Source organism: Seriola dumerili, unplaced genomic scaffold (assembly GCF_002260705.1).
Source record: "Seriola dumerili isolate Sdu_G_001 unplaced genomic scaffold, Sdu_1.0 BDQW01000024.1, whole genome shotgun sequence".
In the NCBI taxonomy this organism is placed as follows: Eukaryota; Metazoa; Chordata; class Actinopteri; order Carangiformes; family Carangidae; genus Seriola; species Seriola dumerili.
Window position 1 is genome coordinate 1,114,792 of NW_019174279.1, and position 20,819 is coordinate 1,135,610.

A 20,819-nucleotide genomic window follows, 5' to 3' on the forward strand; every position below is an offset into this window, starting at 1 on the left:
CAATAATACATAACCTTTTGTTAACATATCTAAGTGTGGTTGTATGTTAAAGTTCACACAATGGAGACATTACGCACATAGTGATGCAAATGTAGGCGCAATTTCTAGTGTATCATTCTTCAGTATAAATACATGAGCGATGATATTATTTATTTGTTCAGGGACAGTTTCTTGTAACTAGACAGCTGTTTGTGCACAACAACAACAACAATGTGAAACGACGTCACAAGCAAGATTCTGGATGCTCCGGCATCCTTGTTGTGGTTTGATCATCTCTCAGCAACAGAGTTATGGGAGCTCAGCTTTCAGCTACAATAAAAATATAACTAAAATAGTGAATCATTAAAGTAAGATTTACACTGTGTTTTACTGAAACACAAACTGGAAGTGGGATAAAAGTGAATTCTGACTGTGTCATCAGCATCAGCATGAGAAATGAAAAGACATCTGTTCATTATTCATCAAAGGAGAAAACCTTTCACGGTTTCGACAGAAAACAAGTGTGTGTGTGTGTGTGTGTGTGTGAGATAAAAACCTGTGAAATTCAGTCACTGACGAGGAAAAGAGGAAGTAACTCTGCTGCAGAAGAGAAAACTTAAACTTGAGGTTAAGAGTCAATAAATAACAAAACACTTGATAAAAAACGAAATTTTGCTTTTCTCCTCACATCTCCAAAGTTCAGATCTAGTCCACCTACAATTTCTTTTCATTGTCTCCCTTTGAGTCATTTTTGCAGTTGAGTGCCACATATTCGAAAGAGTGATGAGCAATTTTCAGATGATTTCTTTTCCCCATTTTCCCACCAGACAGTCTTGTGTAACTCTGTTGTTTACTTTCAGTTCTTCCTTTCTGTCTTTCTCTCTTTTTCACTTTCAGCAGAACAATTCAACCCTTCCAAAATCCTTGGGACGTGAAACCAAATATGTGAGTAAGAGCAGGTGGCTTTGTCTGTTGAATTCAATACACACATTTAACTCAGGACTTTACCTCCACAGGAGCAAGGTGACATCCCACTGCTGACAGTATATTTATTTTCAGTCTAACTTTCAGACAGTTTTAGTCCCACGTTCACACGACTGAGCTGTTTCTTTCTATAATATTGTAAGGTCTTCACATAACCCTGTGAAGTGTCTTGAGATACGCTATACAAATTAAATTGAATTGAATTATTTGGCACCAAAAACTCAGCTAATAACAAACTACTCTTTATTTCTAGTCTCTGCTTTCTGTATATTTTTTTCTCACTATTCAAGCACAAATTTATTTGCATTATAAGATATCACGCTTAATTTGCCACAATTACAGAGATGAGGCGCAATCCTTTCATACTTTTGTTTGCCTTTTATACAAAGCCTGCATTCGTCAACTTCGTTATCAGTATTTGTGAGGGACGTTATTAACTATGTTAATGTATTTTTTTCCACGTTGTTTATTCAGGCATCTCTTAGCAGCTTGTACCCATCTGCCAGCATGGAAAGAAAGTTGATGGATCCTAGAAAGGTAAAAATTCAATTTTCATTTGATCAAGCAACATTTGTAACACTGAAGTGTCTTGGAAAAGAAACTTAAGGCAATTAATTCCTCTCTGCTGTCAACCCCTGAATCCCTCTGTCCAGACGAAGCCCGGGGTTATTCGCCCCATGACGGCCATTCCAAGACTGACAGTGGAGGATGAGGAAGAATTTTATCCAAACCCCTTCAAGCAGTCTGTCGTCAAGCAGACTTTAACTGCCAACAAAAAGGAAAAGGTAAGCTGGTAGCATTAATTATATTACAGTGAATGAATAATACACAGTGGTTTTATACCGTGCCGATGTGCCATGCCAAAAAGTTTCCAGAAAGTTTAAATCATTATCATGGTTCAGTTATACTAAGTTCAAGGTTGACTTACTAACTTTTTGTGTAATGTTTGATCATATCCCATGGCCTTCTTCGGAAACAAACAGTCAAACCCGTTGTACCAGTCACATATGGGACTGTTTGTAATGATTTTATTGCTTGGGACGTGCAAACAATGCACAATCTGTTTTATCATGGGTAAAATCTATAATCCAAGTGTAAGCAATAACTAATTAGAAAACAGTATTGAAACTCCTTATCAGTCAGTCAAGTCTTCAGGTGTTTTTTTAATGCAATAGCAACATTAGTAATTACTAAGTGCACATTCTCTTGCTTTACATTTGAGATCCTTACAGTTCCGCACGGTGGTGCAGTGATTAGCACTGTCGCCTCACAGCAAGAAGGTTCCTGGTTAGAACAATGGCTGAACATCGCCTTTCTCTGTGGAGTTTGCATGTTCTCCCCGTGTCTGCGTGGGTTTTCTCTGGGGACTCTGGGGCTTCCTCCCTCAGTACAAAGACATGCAGGTTAGGTTAATTGGTGACTCTAAATTGCCCGTAGGTGTGAATGGTTGTTTGGCTCTATATGTCAGCCTCATGATAGACTGGCGACCTGTTCAGGGTGTACCCCGCCCTCGCCCAGTGTCAGCTGGGTTTGGCTCTGGCCCTCCTGCGACCCTGTAAGGGTAACTGGTATAGATAATGGACAGTTTCCACCTATAAGTTATTTCCACTATAGGTTTTTTCCACTCTTTGCATATAATTTTAATTACACATTCATATAATTTAGTACTGTAAGCTTTCATTAAATATCTCTTATCAGTCTTTGATTTCAGCTTTAATAAACAATAATGACTTAGAGGTGAATTCCACTTTCAAAGCCTTTGTGTGTGGAAAGCTTAAGTGATTATAATATCGTGCACATCTGATGGCATATATTATACATTCTTGTTTTTAAGAAAAATGAGACGCTCCGTCTCTAACAAGCTTCTGCAGTGTTGCCTTTGGATTTTACAAATCTCACACATGAGGGGAGCTTTAACACACAGGGACTCGAACTTTAAACAGACTTATAACAGAGTTTGAACCCAGCCCATAATCAGTTCTATATGTGGCAGTACTATTTAGTGTAAACCACAGTTCAAGGTTCAATGTCTCTGTTGAGATTACTCCAACTATCAGGTCAGGTTTAACAAATAAAGTCCTCAATCATATGATTAATGTGACGTTGGGAAGATGTGGATGGTGTCTATCTATCTATTTAATCAAGGTCATCTCTGCTAGGAGAAAATCAGTGGAATATTTAGCTGAAAGCTCTCTGTTATTGCAGGATAAGATTCCTGTTTTCATTTTTTTCCTATAAGACCTACAGCTATCCAGTGTGGCTCTGTTGTCAAACATCATTTTACTAGTTCTAGTGAAAGAAATTGGACACTTGCCTGCAGCTATTCTTTTCTACCTTTTCTACTCCTCTTGTTCGATTTTTCACCACACCACCTCTCTCGTCAGCCAGCCTTGTCAAAGCCTCTGAGAGGATGATTCTTCGTACTTCACAAGCTGCTGAGGTCCTGGCGTCTCTCCAGACCTTTTCATGTCAAACAACTTAAACTGGAGAGAGAAAGAAAGTCGCCTCTGCTCAGCTCCACTCAGAGTATATGTCCATACGGATAATGTGGGTAGTTTCACTGTTTTTCTCCACGTGTCGTACAGTTCATTGCAATCAACAGGGATTCCACTGCAAACAACTGCAGAAGCTTTTCATGCAACCAGGAGGGGGTTGATAATAAAACATTTTTAAATCTTCAAATGAAAAAAAACCAAACAAACTAATTGTAAATTGACTCCTCGTGTTGTTTATCCGGCTCCAGAGAATCTCAGTGAGAGCTCCACTTTTGCCCTATGAAGAGGGGAAACGGGTTTGGAGAGCTGTCAGGAGAGTAGATGAGTGTGTGGCAATTTATCAGCCAAAGCTTTTGTCATGAACAGCACTGAGAGGTGGTAAAACGTTCACAATCAAACTGCAGGAAAAAAAAAGTACCCATTGCAGGGTTTTGGTTTGGGCTGCGCAAAAGGGAGTTGTATTTTTTTCTAACCAGGTGGTGCAATTCAACAAACAGAATTAATGTTAATGTTGTTCCTGCAGCTTCTGGTGCAAGAATTATATTATCTCACTGTATTTGTGTTATTTACTGAGTTTACACAGAGATCTTTTTTCCATATCAATATTAAAATGAATCTTTAATACAAACCTCTTAATCAGGCAGAAAATATGAGAAAATCATTAGTATTACCAGTGTTATGTTCAACACAATTAATACTGAAGGTCACTGCACTGTGAAGAATCCACAAGGCTAAGGTCGTTGTGCAATAACGAGCTATTCATTTCACAATGATAGTCTGAACCTTGTTCATTAGTTGAAAATATAACTCACTAAATGTCAAGGTCAACATGACGATTGTCAGTGAAGAAAAACATTTCCGGATGAGGACATTTGAACCTTTACAATATCAATACGCTTTCAACAATCTTCCACAGCAGACGTTTTTAACACGTCAGTGCTCCTGACGTGTTTGATGCTAAAAACACTGCTCTCCCCCTGAGAGGCAGCCGTTTACCACCAGAAAGACAAACAATAGCACAATTTCTGATGCAGAGGTCAGAAATGGTTTATTTCCAGGGATATCTTGGTGGAATATTTAGTTTCTTCGTCTGTTGTGATGTGGAGCATAATAATAGGCAGTATGCAATATGTACCAGAGCTTACCCTGCTGTTGTAATTTAACCGCAGATCTTTGATTCATTGCAATCCGCATTATGCAGCGAGGTGATCGTTAATTAATTTCAGTTCATGTTAATTACATGATGATTAAAATTTCAATTTACATGCTGCTGAGGCTGTTTTGTTCTTACACACAAATGCAACAGAATCTTTTAGTGGTGTGTGTGAGATGCCAAACAAACATATCTGCTTAGAGTTTGAACACATGCACATGCATATTTTGAAAAGGGATTTTGGTGTGGGATTATAGCTATGTGTATGATTGACGGATGATGATTGTGAGGGAGGGGTGAGTCTTTTAATTGATAAGATAAGTCAATTTAAGAATTATTATTTTCGACTCACAACAACCAGCTGCATCAATCTCATTTAACTTCATTGCTGTAGTTGTTGCCATTTTTTCGGGGCTATTTTTCTGGCTCAGTCCTAGTTCTTACTCCCACCTACAAAACTCTGATTGGCTCCTTTTTGATTTTTCAACCGCAAACACCTGTCAGTCATCACAACACCAGATGCAGCCCTAGTTAATATTTTTGATGGGAAATAATCTCAATACATCTCTTTTTTTTTAAATGAGTGATATACTGTTACAATTAACTAAAATAAGTCTAATTAACCAGCAAAAAAAATACATGAAAAATTGAAGTTGAAGGTCATACCTTTCACTTAAAGGAATTCTTCTTCTTCTTCAAAAAAAGAAAAATGAGGAGAAAGTGTTAAATTACCCATGTCAAATCAATTTGCAGTGAAGTTGCAGACCTTGATCTGAACTTTTTTGGACTTAAAAAGTGGACGTTAAAGTTGCTCATCACGTTTCACCATCAGAACAATACGTTTACCACTAATTTGGTCACAAGTGCGGCTTAATTTATCCAGCAGAGAGCATGAATCTCATTGCCCTCATGTTAAATTTTAGCAATTAAAACTTTAACCTCCCATTCGCAGCGTTGTGACATATACTTGACCTTCCCCACTCAGCAATGTACAGTAAAATCCATTTGGTTATCACTGCTGTTTCATAATTCAAGAAAAATGACACATATTTTTGGCAGTAGAAAATTACACCCCTTGCCTGTAAATGATTATGTAACATCCTCTTGGTGTTAAAAATCCAGACCAGAATGTTTAGGCTCAAATATATATATATATATATATATATATATATACATACATCAGCTCATCAGAGTTTATAAGACAGAGTCAAAAAAATGTTGCATCAGACGATTCATGTAGGCAAGAAGCCGATGAGCATCAGCTGATGTTTACAATCGCAACCCTTTTCTCACAAGTCATTAAAGGAGTCTGTGCAATCTGCATAATCTGACAGCCCACAAACGCTCTCTGCTGTTTGTGCAGGACTGTTGCTGCCGTTACTGATTATGCTGATTCCTCCTTCCACCACCACGCGTCTTTCATTTTCTAGTTTAATCTCTGGCTTCAGATTGCTTCACAGCGAATGTACATGAGCATTTCATATCAGGATATGACTCAACACTGAGTGTACTGGCATTGTTCATTCATCTTCCTCACTGGAACTTACTGCAGCTGTTTTCATGTGTTCTGTTAGTTATGCTATTTGATATGTTAACTGACAGTTGTGCTTATGATGGCATTATTCTTCATTCAATGTATTTACAGATAAATTCTTAAAGGTACTGCATGGAGTTTTTCTACCACTAGTAGCGCTATAGAGCGGGTCCCTGCTTTGTTTGATTTCATGCACATGTACTAGCAAACTATTTAAAATTGATTGAGAGTTGATAGCAAAAGCGCCAAGAAATGAAGCAAGCCACAAATAAAGGAAGTGAAGAAGAAAATTGCTCGCAAGTTCTAGTTGCCCCTCAACATAACAGAGATCTAGTCTGTTATAAACTTCAACATCTGGACCCTGATGATAAAATGCCTGAGCATCATTTTACTTTGTCTTAAATATAAAGAAGGTGACCAAAACAGTTTATCACCATCATCATTTTCATCTTTTTTATCATCAATATTGCCAAAGTATAGCTGCTCCTATCTAACTTAATTAATGCTCAAAATAAATTAGATTATTTCATTAACTTTTTACTGGTCTTCCAAAGCAGTTAACTGAAAGACAGAACTTTGATGCTTCATTTCTAACTAAAACAAGGAAGAGAGAGCTTATTGCCCCATTGGCTCCCAGTGTCTTTTAGAATAAATGTCAAGGTTCATGTTCTTACTTGTTTGAAAAGCTCTTAATGGTTTGGGACTAGTTTACATTGCAGACTCTCTGTTGTTTTATAATCCATCATGATCTCTTAGATCTTAAGGCTTTTAATACACAAAACTTTACCCACAAGAAAACAGGCAGTGCAGCTTTTCTATGCTCCTAGACTGTGGCATACCCTGCCAAGAGCTATAAGAGATGCATTTTAAACAACAGCTTAAAACCTATTGATTTCATTTGACTTTCAATTAATTCTCTCATGCTTTATTATTCCTAGTGTATTCATAGTGGTCTCTGTTTTTATTTTCATTTATATTATCATCCACTGTCTCTTTATTGGCCATTGATTCAATGTGCTATATCATTTTTATTTTTATTTTAAAGCACTTTAAGCTGCATCTCTTGTGTGAAACGTGCTCTGTAAATAAAGTTTATTACAGTTTTTCTCAAGTTAAAGTTAAAGAAAACTCAGAAATCCGAAAACTAAATAGAAACAAAATAAACTTACCAGACATTATGGAATTAAAGCCAGCCAGGTTACGTACTGTCAATTTGAACATAGATGTGACAGAGGCGCTGGGTTTACCTGCTTTGGCAGAGGAAATGTGAACCACAAAATGAAACAGAACAAAACAAAAGAAGAGGAACATTGCACTGTGTTTGATCAAGATAATTGCATCTGTCACCCGCATCCTGATCCAACTTGGATGCTGCTGTTGGCTTGTTGCTCTGAGTGCTGTGTTGCTCTGTGAAAATACCAACCAGTAACATCTAATGCAATAATAATGTTTCAACCGCTGCCTCAACACAGCATGTTACTGAACTAAGAGTATCCTATGTAAGATACAATTGTCCAGTGAAAATATGATACCTACATGTTTGAAATATTTGGCCTTAACGATGTCCCAAAGGAAGAACCTCATAGACATTTGTACGTTTTTCACTTCTAGCCAGCTTCAAGCTCGTATCAGCCGATGCACCTCCACAGACAACCCTGAACAGGTTCTGAATCCAAAGAGGCTGGTACTGGTATTTTATTTCTGAATTAGGATGAGACAATGTGTATCAGGGTATGGCATCTATATTCTGACACCCTGTCATATTTGCAACCACTCGATCACTATGATTCTACACATAGTGGCTTTAACCCATGGCAGGGTGACAGTCTTTAGTGGCCAATGCCAATGTGACATTTTAAGGCACTGGAAAACAATTTTTTTAATTTTTTTAATTTGTTTTGCCATAAAGACTTGTTTTGGTTTAGATATTTCAATACCAAACAATTTCGTGTGTACCATTAAATTCTGATATTTAGCTGTCTCACCGTCTGATATTTAGCTGTCTCACCAAGAGACAGGAAAATAAGGTTTCAAATTCATCTCTGTCTTACAGTAGAAAAATAATTTATTCCAGGGCGTGTTTCACTGCTGTTCATGTAATACAAGGGAGTGGAAACAGCCAACAGAGAAAAACATCAACAGCCCCCAAATTGTCTCAAGTACATGTTGCTTTTGTAAATCACAGTTACAACAGAGGCAACGCCAGCAATTTCACTCTGACTACATATTCAGCTGTTACTGTCATGTTAGCACAAACTAACAGCTTGTTAACCACTAATTTCTATGTTCACACGTGTAAAATATACAATACAATATGTAAATATGAAACCTCTGGAGTTGCAAGGCAACTTTGTTGGAGCTATAGGTCGATAATTTTCTCCTTCATCTGGTGGTTGTGCTACCTTGGCAAAACACATCTTGGGGCAGGCTAAAGGCAGAGTGATAAAATCTATATTGATCTTTTCATTTAACTTCTGTAAGATGGCAAGAAATGTAGGTGTATCAGAGATTCAAAAGTTTTTCAAATCACTCTGTCTGCAGAAAAAAGCCAAACAGCAACATTCAGGAGAGCAGAAATACTGTTAAATATGATAATTTTAATCAGGGTTAACTGCACCTGCATTCAGCCTCTGCAACAGCTTTTACACCTGGGCAAATGTCACGCCAGTTTGTAGCATCACAATTATATTGATAAGCTGTAGACACCCCAAAATGTTTTCTTTCAAATATGATGAAAAATTTACCTTTTTAGTCAGAGAAATAGTAGAAAATGTGTTTGTGACAAAAGAGAAAATGGCAATGATAGATGCTGCTTAATGTGATATGGTAATGCAATGTTAAAACGCCTTCATACATTTCATAGATGTTCAGATATGTAATTGGGATAAACAGCTTATCAGTTCAAATTTTCAGTCTTGGTACGAATAGAGCAAATATAGAGCAGTTGATTACAGTCACTATCCAATCCAGAAAGATAACTGTCAATTATAATCAAATACACAATGAATATTTATCCCAGTGCGAACCCCAGACAGCCTCAGGGAGAGCTCATTTCAGCCAATTTCACTGTGGGCTGAAATCAGGCTAAATGAAAACCAACTACTAAAAACTGCTGGAAATTGCACAATGGTAGAGGCTGCTGTTCATTTCCCGCTGGCTGTAAAAATCAACTTGGACACCTTTGTGTCTTTTTCTATTTCAGGTGGCAAATATGAGTCCCGAAGAAGCAGGGAAAGATTTTTTCACAAGTTCTAAAGGCAAAACCATGAGAGAGGAGAGGAAGCCTGGAAGAAGAAGTCCATTCTCATTATGTGACCTGCAGATTACAGAGCCTGAAGACCTGATCGGCCGTCCTGTGAAAGATGCTGCAGCGTCTTTCAGTCCTTCTGAGGGGCGGATGGAAGCTTTTGAGACTCATATTTAAAGCATTAACACAAAAGCATTAATCCTTAATCCTATCAATTTTTTTTCAGTGAACAATCTGCTAAAACATATTCAGTATTTAAGCCCATTGCACAATTAAAGGAGGAACCAAAGATTAATTGCACCTTACCTATATTAGTGAATGAGTGCATCATCATATAGTATGCACAGCTGTTTACAGCAGTTGACTACAAGAATTTAAGATGCCTTACAAAGACACTAAAAAGTCATGCAGTTGCGTTTGCTAATTCCCAACCCCCTTGGTCTGTCAAGTTTTCTGATCTCCCTTAGGTGCAGTTTACCATGATAAGTGGTGGCAGTTTCGTGTTTTGAAACAATTAAATTCAGACTGAGGAAGACAAAAGCTTTTCTAGTTTGCAACCATAAATTTTGCTGTCTCAAATGACAAGTGCTCCTAGCATATTTTATCAGCTCCAGCTAGCTAATTAAGCTCATGTTAGCTCTGTCACTTGGCTGAAAACACTGTCTCCCGAAGAGTTTTTAATGATTCCTGCTCACTTGTTAGAGACCTCTGTAAGATGGTCTTAAATATGTTACAAGGTGTTGTGCTAAAAGACTGAGACTAAATCTAGGTTACGCTAAGAAAGAAGTGGTTTGTCTGACTTCATCAGAAGGCAGAGGTGTTTGTATCTGTTTGTATTAGTTATCTGAAAAAGCCGTCCGTCATGGAAGAAGACACTATCCATTAAATATGGGGATAACAACAGCTATTTTCAGACACTCTCCTGCCTTCACGGTGATGCACTTGGCTGTGCAATAGTTGTGTTGTAGGTGTGAATGTTTGATTGTTGGATTTGGTTACAGAAACTGTCAGACTCAGCCCCTGCCGAAAGGTTTGTGTTAGTCTGCTTGTTTGACTATAGTTGTGGGGTCCAAAAACTGGAAGCCCATGATACTTGTGGGGTCTGTGGTGCTTCGTGGGGACCAAAATGCTGGACCCCAAATGTTTAGGGCTTTTTGGACATATTAAGGGTTAGGGTTAGAATTACGTTTAGGTTATTGTTAGGGTTAGGGTTGAGGTTAGGCATTTAGTTGGGATAGTTAAAGTTAAGGTAAGGGGCTAGGGAATCCAGCATGTCAAGGATAGGTCCTCCAAAAGATAGCTGTACAAATGTGTGTGTGTGTGTGTGTGTGTGTGTATGTGTGTGTGTGCATCTATTTTGCCGTCTGATGTGCATTTCTGACAAAGTTCACCGGCGCCGCCATCACCAGTTGATGACTCATGTGCCGTAAATAAAGAAACAGCGTTGTTCTTGTATTGCAGTATTGAACTAGTTAAACCTAGCATTATAAGTATGATAAGAAAAAAGGATCAGACTGTACCTTTATTTTGTACTGTTTATATTTTTAATCAGCATGTTAACTTGAATGTAACACTTTCTCAGATAAAAAGACTGACTGAAATATTTCCTAAATCCAATAAAAAGCTGACAGAGCTGCTGAAGTTACCCTTGGACAGTTGGACTTTGGGGGATGAGTTTAGCAAACGGTCAGTTGGTGCAAAACCTCCAGTAGCAACAAAAGATATTTCAAATCTGATTATAGCCCTGAATTTCACTTTCAAGCAAAAGCTATTTTGAAGAAAATGTAAAAAAGCGTACAGGCTTTTGTGTGATGAATTCACACGGTAAGGGTAATTGTGGTATAATATAAAAGTCACGCAATTTTGTAACTCAACACTACTATAAAGAAAATACTATTTTGATATTATTAATCGATTCAAGGAGAAACTGTATTATGTAATAAAGGACTTCCCTGTCTTGCTTGAGTTTCACTGTATAAACCTTCCGCTGCCAAATGCACATTTCCATGTTGATATAAATAAAATTACAGGCTAATGACATGAAAGTCTGGTTATATCTTATTCATGGATAGAACCTTTCAAAGAGAATAGGAAGTGCATCAATCTGCAGAGCATGAGTGCTACAGGCCAAGCATTTGATTTGGTCTCTGGGATGTTCCCTGATTAGAAATCCTCAAAGCAAAAAATCTACTCAACCTCAGATTGGCTCTTGGAGAAACAGGAGTTAAAACGGTGCAGGTGATTGCTGCACTCACAGCGTCCACTGCCTGCAAACAATAGCTCAACATCAAATGTGTACCTATAATCAAATGAAGAAGGTTCAAGCAGCTGTGTAAAAATATCTTGACCTTGAATTCAACAGCTTAAGGAGCTCTCACTTTGTTGTTTTAAAACATTTAAAACAGCAGATCAGAGTGTCCAGATCACAGCGAACACTCTGTCACTCATCAAAACTTACACTTTACAGACAGCTATATTAGGATATCTGTATCCATGGAAACAAGTTGGGGCCAATCAAATTTTACTCCTCTTATGCTGTCTTGCACCCCTGTGCCCTTGGAAACACATGAACACATCACATTTAGCATCAAACTACAAAGACGCTCAAGTCTTTAGTCGTTGTTTTAAAGTTTAAATCTGTTGCACATAAACACAGTCTTTCACTCGCACCAAACGAAACACTCGTACCTTTGTAGACTCACATGTCAATATGTGAAATACTTATGTATGTAAGGCACGCAGTATGTTGTTGAGACTGTTTCAGATGTAGACTAAATATATTCTACAATTCTACGCAGACCATAATGCACTACAGAGGGTGTGTTTATGACACACACACACACACTCACGGTTTGATATAGGAGAGATGTAATAGAGGAGGTGAAACTTCACATTTGAACCTCACAGCAATTTAAAGTGTTTTGTCGGGTTGGACTGATTTATTCTGAAGCACATTGTCCATTATGTCTCCGGCTGTAGTGCTCTCATCCTCAGATTTTTATGCTGCCCTCTCTTCTTTATCAGCTCTATTTTTACTCTGACAAACTTTTCCACTTCTTCCCCTTTCTACTTTGGTGCCTGTACTATCCTGTGGGTTATTCTACACCTTTAAAATCTCATTATGTGACTTTATAATTCCACACTTAATTGTACACGGGAAGTAATTCTCAACAGACTGACAGCTCTCTACACCTAAGCAAAAGACTGTGCATATAAAACAAAGCATTCAAGAACACATCCATCTCGTTGCCATTGGAAACTGTGCAAACTGACTGACGCGTTCACATCAGAAGACAACTCAGTCAATCAATGCAATGATGCTGCTCATCCATAATTATTACATAACCACCATTTGTTGTAATGTTGAGGTTGATGTATTTTTATTCAATGTCAGACCTGGGTTTTTCTTTTGCTTTCTTTTTTCTTTTTGACAAGTGTGAATGATGAAATTGACATACCGAAAATAAAATGGTTACTGTGAAAGGAAGAAAGTTAAAATGATTTACTGCATTTTTTGATGTGTAAGTATAAGAACCAATGGTAAATTTTTCCTTTAAGAAAATAGGTTTCCTATATATTAAGGAAAACAGGAAAAAGAATCTTGCATTTTCTTTAAAGACCCCCTCCAATGAAAACGGTTTTTAACCTTGTTAACATCCATATGGTGATTTTTATATAACTCAAGACAAATGATAAGTTGAAATAAACAATCAAAGCCGTGACTGAGTATTTCCACCTTGGGACTGCAGTGAACCAATGACCTGCCTGGGTTTCATACGTCACAAACCTAAGGAACTGATTCTGTCAACTTGCAGAGCGGGGCAAAAGAAACCTGAAACCTCCAATGCAGAGCGGACTGTCAGTATCCTACAGAGAGCCAGAGTTTGCATTAACACAACTGTTAATGCTGTGTCAGCCACTGCCACTTACAAACTAACAAGATAACAGACAACATAAAAAAATAACTGTGCACAACAGGCTCCTCCTCTGAGTCTGGGTCTGACTGAGGCTCAAACATGCGGCTGAGTCTCTCCAATGTTTTCTCTGCTAACCATCTTGATGCGCACTGCTCTTTCACCGGTCGGCCTATAGCACAAGCAGCGGTGGTGGGTGCATGAGGCCTGATCCAGGATTTCTTAAAGAGGAGGTAAGTGCAGATGTACCTCCAGCCCCTCTTCGGGGGTTGGTAGTAATCACAGCCGAGTATTTATACTTTGAAATGTGTCTGGAGGGGAACTCCAGCTGCACGCTGAATAATTCAAAGTCTGAAAAAGCAATCACTTATTTCATCTCAGCAAAATTCATTCAAGGTAACTAAATGGTAATTTCTTGACTGTAAGGCTTTATTGACCATTTTCTACTCCCACTTGATAAACTCACTATCACATAACCATCATTTAATGCTGATGATCCTTATGAGTAACCTAATAATAAATATTTCCTTTGTGCTCTCTAGCATCTCCCTTTCTACCTTTTAGTTGTTTTTTGTTGTTGTTGTATCTGAGGACCGAAATAAATCATATACTCATCAGCAGGGGACTCTGATGTTACCCAGAGTCATAAATGACTGTGTTGGCCAGTTCAGACCAAAGATCAGAGCTCATGATGAAATAAAAAATTATAGTTTGGCACTTTCAGATTCAAATAAATGAATGACATGTAATATTTAAGCATGATATATGACACAGGGCATTTTGAGAGGGATTGTGGATTTATGTTATGTTTGATTACTCGTCTCATCTGTCAACACAGGGCTTTATGAGCAGTAAAGTGGCACCGAGAGCCAGTCTGACACCTACTTTGTCCCCATGTGATGTGATGGAGAGCCGACCGTGCCACGTTGCAGAGTCAGACGGATCTGACCTGTTGAAACCCTTATTGAGGAGCTGAACAACAGAATGAGGCAGGGAGAGAGAAAAAGTTTTTGTGATTGGACTTTGCAACTAAATTGTTTTTCCGAGTTCTTGCAGCAATTCCATCCTGAGATAGCAGCAGGGAAATGAGCACCACTTCGAGATGCATCATCCAAAGTCGGACCACAACAAAAGTGAAGAGGAGACCTCTTACAGATTTCAAAAACATAATGAGATGAATTTGTGACCTTGCGGCCACTGTGATATAGCATTGCCTGTTGTGGCTGCAGCTGTGATCAGGTGGTTTGAGTAGTCTCTGGCTTCCTCCCACACCCGCGACTGTCCAGCTGTGCCAGCCAGCTGCCCGTTCAAGGGTTAATGATGGGGCCACAGTCGGCAACTGGTTCCTTCAATTTGAGAGAAAATCTGAGGTGAGTCAAAAAAAACAAAAAAACACAGACCAACTTGAGGAGGCCGTCTCTCAGATGGCCGTAAGGAGAAAATTACGACTCTTATTTGTTCTTATTTGATACTGGCTTGTTAGTGTGGAGCATTTTTTGTAATCGTCCCTCAAATTTATAGAACAATGACGATGAACTTCAGAAAACTTGTGTGTTATTATGTGTACGTCTGTCCGTCTTAAAGCTTCATCAGACTTTGTTCTATTTTAATTTGTTGTCCTGCACGTAGGTGGAAGAATGTTTTTGTGTTAATAGTTCAATAAAAAGCAGAGTGTCTGTGTGGAAAATTTCACTTTGGAGATTGAGGACACCCAGTAATTTTGTGTTTATACTCCTTATTGTTTGTGAGTGCTGAGTAAGGCGATACTATACATTTCTGAAATGCACTGGCACAATAAAGGGTTCAGGCTTCCCTTGTGAAGTCTACTTTTTCATGAAATGGCTTTCATATGAATTTTTTAAGACCCTGAAACAGTCCAGGGAGTCATTATGATGAATACAATGAAACACATTTATGTCTTTCACGTCTATTGCAAAAACAATGTACTTGTTTCAAAGATGAGTTTCAAACCCATGCAAATAAAGGACCATACTACAGTGCGGAGGTTTTACATGGAAACACCACAGTTATTAGGATTTGTTCTCTGGGAACCATGACCTATTTTTGACCGTAGCTAAAAATGTGAATCTTGAAGAGGGGCGAGGTGGCAGAGGACAGAAGTAAAGTCAATATGTGTATATAAATCCATTCCTACAAACAGACAGGCACACACTTTGAGTGATGTGAATGTGGGAAAGCAGTGACAAGGCACCACCTCCCAGTTAGTACAGGTGACAGTGAGAGATAGAGGTAGAAGGCATCTTAGAAAAGCTGTGGGGGAGCCAGGCAGAAAGATATCAGCGTCCTGCCAACAAACACGAATAAAGTAGTGGTCGCCCCTTTTAGGAAAAGCAGAAAATCCTGTTAAAAAGAGATGAAAAAAAACATTAGGACATCTTTTTGTGTGTACAAAGTCATTTAAATGTAACGTGTCCATGTGAAAGCTTCAGTAGCCTCAGGGCCTTATTTAGTCCTTTGCTGGTTGCATTAAAGCACATCAGTTGCATTAACAGCATGAAAAACTCCTGAATCATGCCACAAAGAAGAATAAAAATGTCATTTTCAGATATTATAAGGTTCATTTTATTTGAGGGAGTTCGCTTTAGGATGGCGGGGGCAGAGCAGAGAAGAAGTACCGCAATTTCACTTCAAGCCCAGACCAGCCAGATTAATTAAAGTCCGAGAGCTACAGTAACAAACTCTTTCGGCCTGAACCCAGATTTGACGTCTCAAGCCAGCGACTGAGCATCTAACTCGCTCTCTCTCCTGTGCGTATAGGAGAGACTGGTCACGAGAAATTTAGTGCAACAAAGTGGGCTGTCTGCTGCTCTATTAGCCTATCCATCATGATTTAACTGGTACACTGACAGTAAATACTGAGCCGCAACAGGGCAATGTTACAAACTCAAGGATTCCCTAAACCTCTTACTGATGCCACAGCACACCCTGAACAGTGCAAACCAGGTAAATCACTAAGCTTAAGCGTAATTACTTTCTTAATTTCAGGAACACAATGACAAAAGGCAAACCATTTTCCAAGAGTCAAATCTAACCTGACTCACACTTTTACTCTACTACGGTAGTTGCTGGCAATATGCATTGTATTTCACTTTTTCATGTGATACCGCTCACCACTAACTTAATGGTGACACAAATAGGCTGCTATGAATAATTATAGCAGAAATACCTGAAGGAAAAAAAAAAAATCATAATTGAGTAAAGGCTATTGAAATTGACAGTAACTCAGCAAGTAGTCTGTAGATGTTTACAACTGGATAGAAATTTTCCTCGCATGTTTGACACTGGGAAAATAACTTTGCACAACAAACAAACCCTGAAATGCATCATCCACCTGATCATATTCACATGAACTTCAAGCGATTCTTGGCTGTTTGTGCACAGGTGTAAAATACATAATCATAACTTTTAATTGCTTCAATTTGACGCCTTATATGTCAACTTGCACAGAGAAATGCAATAGAATTCAGTTCAAATATGTGAAATGTGCCAAATGATGTCTTTGTTTATAAAACTGAGGGATGACCCTCATCTACAATGATGTTGACTAACAGCTTAAAATGACTTAAAAAAAAGATACAAAATAATGATGCAGGGTAAAAGAAAACACTGGATTAAAAGTAGAAGTATATAAATGCAGTTAATTAAATCAGTTGCAGACAACAGTCAAGCATAGAAGTGATATGAACTGGCAGCTTCCCTATCAAGGCCTTACAAATACAGCATAGTAAGGTATGGTAAAGTTAACATGTGCGTATCATCTGGACTATAAACAGTGTTAAATATGTGACAACGTAAACTAAATGTATCTGCATAAAGTGCACAGCTTGCGGGACACAGTGGTGGCGTAGCGAGATACACGATTGCCTTGTATTCGTAATTCTCTAGCGCCGCAGTTTGAATCCTGTTGCCGGCTTTCATTTAAATGTATATTTACTTTTTGCCCAGCAAAATATTGTATTAAGTATTATTGTCTTCAGGCTGTTATTTACACAGATATGCATTTTTCAGGAACTGGAGATGCTTCATTTTTACTTCGGCGATGTCCTCAACATCACGCTTCACGCTTCACAGACGCACAGGTAGGCCAGGTATGCTGAAAATGACGAATCTGCGAATGAGAACAGTTGGATCACAGGAAGTGGCATATGTAAACAGACATTACCAGATAGCATGACCACAAGTTAAACTGGAGGAGCGGCATTTGAGGAGTCTCTCCAGCCGCACAAATTCAATTTCCGGCCAGACCTTTTGGGAAAACAACGTTCAGCCGTGCGTTTACACCAATTTGGTTTGCTTTCCCGAGGAGGAGCTGGAACCAGGCCGTCCTGATCTCCAGCTACAAAATGCTGGGCGATGTCACAGGAGAGTCTCGTGTCACAGTTCAAGATGAAGCAACACGTCTATATAAGCTCCATCCACAAACAAGAGCTCTGTTTACAGAAGCTGAAAAACTCATGACCTAGAAGAGACAAACTCACCTCTCCCTGATGCATGTCCACACTGACATTTTGAACTCATTGGACATCCAGGCCCCGATGAGAGACTTTCCACAACACCTGAGCGCAAGGCCACATTTGGATTATCAAAACTACTGGAGCACCTGGCCTGCAGCTCAAGGTAAGTTATTTGGTTTAAGCTGCCGCCGAGCAGTTTAATTGTCAGCTGTCAACTATTTTTAACATCACACTGATTTAACTTTGTTTAAAAAAATGTGCGTTTTGGGATATGTTCTTTTGTGCCCTGCGCAATGAGCTTTTGGACATGTGTATTGCTGATGTTTTATATAATGATTATCATAATATTATTATATTACTACCATAATATTTTATTGTCGTATAACTACCATAATAATGCTGTTCATCGTATCATCGTGATAATATGACTATATACCACTATACCACCATATTTTTTCGGATCAATGGCTTGAAGGGCCTTGATAACTGTGCTGAGAGAGACGGGATCAAGAGTACACTGACAGGCATGATTTGAAGTGCATAGTCATAATTAATTAAAAAGATGGTCAGTGTTAGAAGGAGGGTATCCTCTGTCCTCATCCTCAAAAAATGTGATCAGCTGCTCTAACGTATCTATTAAAGATCTCAATGGTCATTTAGAAGGCGGTCATCAACCTTAACATGAATTCATAGGGAGGCAGCACAATTACAGTTTTTAGATTTTACTACCCTCCAGAATTTTGCAGGGTTTGAATAAGAGCTAGAGACCAAGTTCAATAATAATAATTTGAACTCCTGACATGAGGTGTGGATTTATTTCTAATCTTTCTAAATGGAGGCCAGATTATTCAGACAGAATAGAATAGACTCCGGTATAGGCATTTAGTCTGAGAGGCAGAATTGGAGGGAATAAAAACAAGAATGGAGCTCAGAGATGCAGCAGGCACAGATTCAGGAATGGAGGGGTGTAGGAGTCAAGGAAATGATTTAACAGGCTGTCTTCATGGAATGTGAATGAGATTGGATGGTGTGACCATCCGGGGAGAGAAGTGGCTTACTGAACACCTGTTTCCTCTCCCACCTGGTCACAATGGGAACAGAAAAGGCCAGCAGGACACTGTAAAATGGGCTTTTCTGAGGAGAAGCTACGGTGCGGAAAGGGTCATGCTGATGTCTGTGTCGGAAAGAATTAAAAGCTATGAAATGGATAGGATTATAAACTAGTTGCTCCTTTCCAGAAGCAATCAAAAGTTTTAATGAATCCCAAACAGCTAAAACATTCAATGCTTGTTGAAAGAGTAGGCATACATTACATTACACAGCACTTTCCCAGAGTCTGAATTGTAAGGCGTAGTGATTCAATGTCGAGGCACAGCTTGGCTGGTCGTCTAGACGTGATGTCATTTGGTTCTGGCGTTACAGTGTGGACTGAGGCTCGATGCATCAAACAAGTTCAATGAAATCCTCAACCTTTCTGCTGCTGCTGAGACAATAGTTTAACAAGTCTTACGATAGAGTCGCCTAACACCAAGCTCACATGCCTGAGTTATTAGCCTTACACAACAACGTCATCTTAAAATCATGCATCAGTTATGCAACATAAGTGCAATACTATTTAATAGTAATAGTAACATAGTAATGTAATAGTGGTCCTGGCTGCAGTGGTTCTCTTACATAGTGAAATTGCTAAATAAAAGGCTAAATTGTTGGCAATATTTTTTTTGCTACTTTGGAGTACAGATAACCAGGATTTAATCTCTCTAATGTGTAAATGTTGATGTACACTTATTTAGTATGATGCAGTTTGCTTTAATATTCCATGTTACATTCTGTTTGAATATTGTTTGCTATAATTCAGCAGGTTATGCTGTAAATTATGTTTGTGTTTTAAAATCTTATTCCATGTGCCTTTTTTTTTTTTTAACTTTGAGCCCCCACCCATCTAAGGGTTTCTGTATGGCCCTGGTGAAAACCTTAAAGAGTGTCAACAATTGTGTGTGAACTGACTCTTATCATCACAGGCTGTCCTGAGAAACACACAAGGCATGATTTGGCATCAAGTCCAATCAGCAGACAGAAAAAACAGGACCTGGCGACTCTGTGTGGTGCTGTTACACCCCTTAAATTAAAGCTTCGAGATGTTGGGCAATACAGCTGTTGTTGGGCTCTTTATACTTTTAGTGATTCCAGCAGAAATCTTACAGTGAGTGGTACAATAAGGTTTAATTCCAGGTCATGTGATCAAGCGAACACTCTTGATTGCCGTTATGTTGTCGCATTGTGAACCCTGTTGTGATGTCATGTGGAAAATTGTTCCGTATCAAAGCCAATTGAACTCCAGTCCGTCCCAACATATCAGTAGAAACAAACACACAAGCAAACAAAGCTCATTTCACTTCGACCACACGAACGAGTACAGCACCACAACTCTAACGCCATTACGATTTCTGTGTATGAACGAAATGGAGAACACCAACACTTCGAGAGATGAGGTAAGACTTTCTAAGCAGAAAACACTAGACAATAGATAATTTTTAGTAGATAGATAGGTTTCTTGGATAGGATATCGATAGGATAGGATATTTCACTTTACTATATTGAGGGGCTGTATTTTAGTGAAATACACAAACAGTATTTAAATGTACTTGTGGCTAAATCAGTGACACAGGGAAACTTGATTTTGTTGGTAGTTATGCTCTAGTTGAACTTTTAATTTTGACACGTATTAAATGTTTTGAGTGAGATATGGAATTTTGCAGGTCAAATGAACTATTGTGCTGTACAGTATAATTTCATGTGATTTTAACAGGGGGGGGGGTGTGTTGATGGATGAAAAATTAATCTGGTTTGTCTTTAAAAGCAGATCCACGTAAATAGCTAAAATTCATTCAGCAGTGTGAATAAGTTTAAAGATGAAAGACCTCCTGCGTTTCTTACCTGTTGCATGTGCTGTGTCTGTTTGTGTCTTTCAGTCATCTGGACAAGAGCAGCCTGGGGATGCTGCTCAAAAACAAGCCCATCCTATAAGCAAAATGCTG

The 20,819-nt window shown here is 38.6% G+C and overlaps 1 protein-coding gene across 3 annotated transcripts in view; it reads left to right on the forward strand.

Annotated features, from left to right (window-relative positions):
- mlip (muscular LMNA interacting protein) overlaps positions 1–11,432 on the forward strand; it is a 29,044-nt gene extending 17,612 nt beyond the window's left edge. For all 3 annotated transcript variants that reach the window (XM_022762927.1, XM_022762943.1, XM_022762934.1), the window contains 4 exons: positions 877–924; positions 1,438–1,500; positions 1,617–1,748; positions 9,348–11,432. In XM_022762927.1, coding sequence (XP_022618648.1) covers positions 877–924; positions 1,438–1,500; positions 1,617–1,748; positions 9,348–9,569 — 465 coding nt within the window. In that variant the 3' untranslated portion in view covers positions 9,570–11,432. The remainder of the gene's footprint in view (positions 1–876; positions 925–1,437; positions 1,501–1,616; positions 1,749–9,347) is intronic.
- The last annotated feature ends 9,387 nt before the right edge of the window (positions 11,433–20,819 follow it).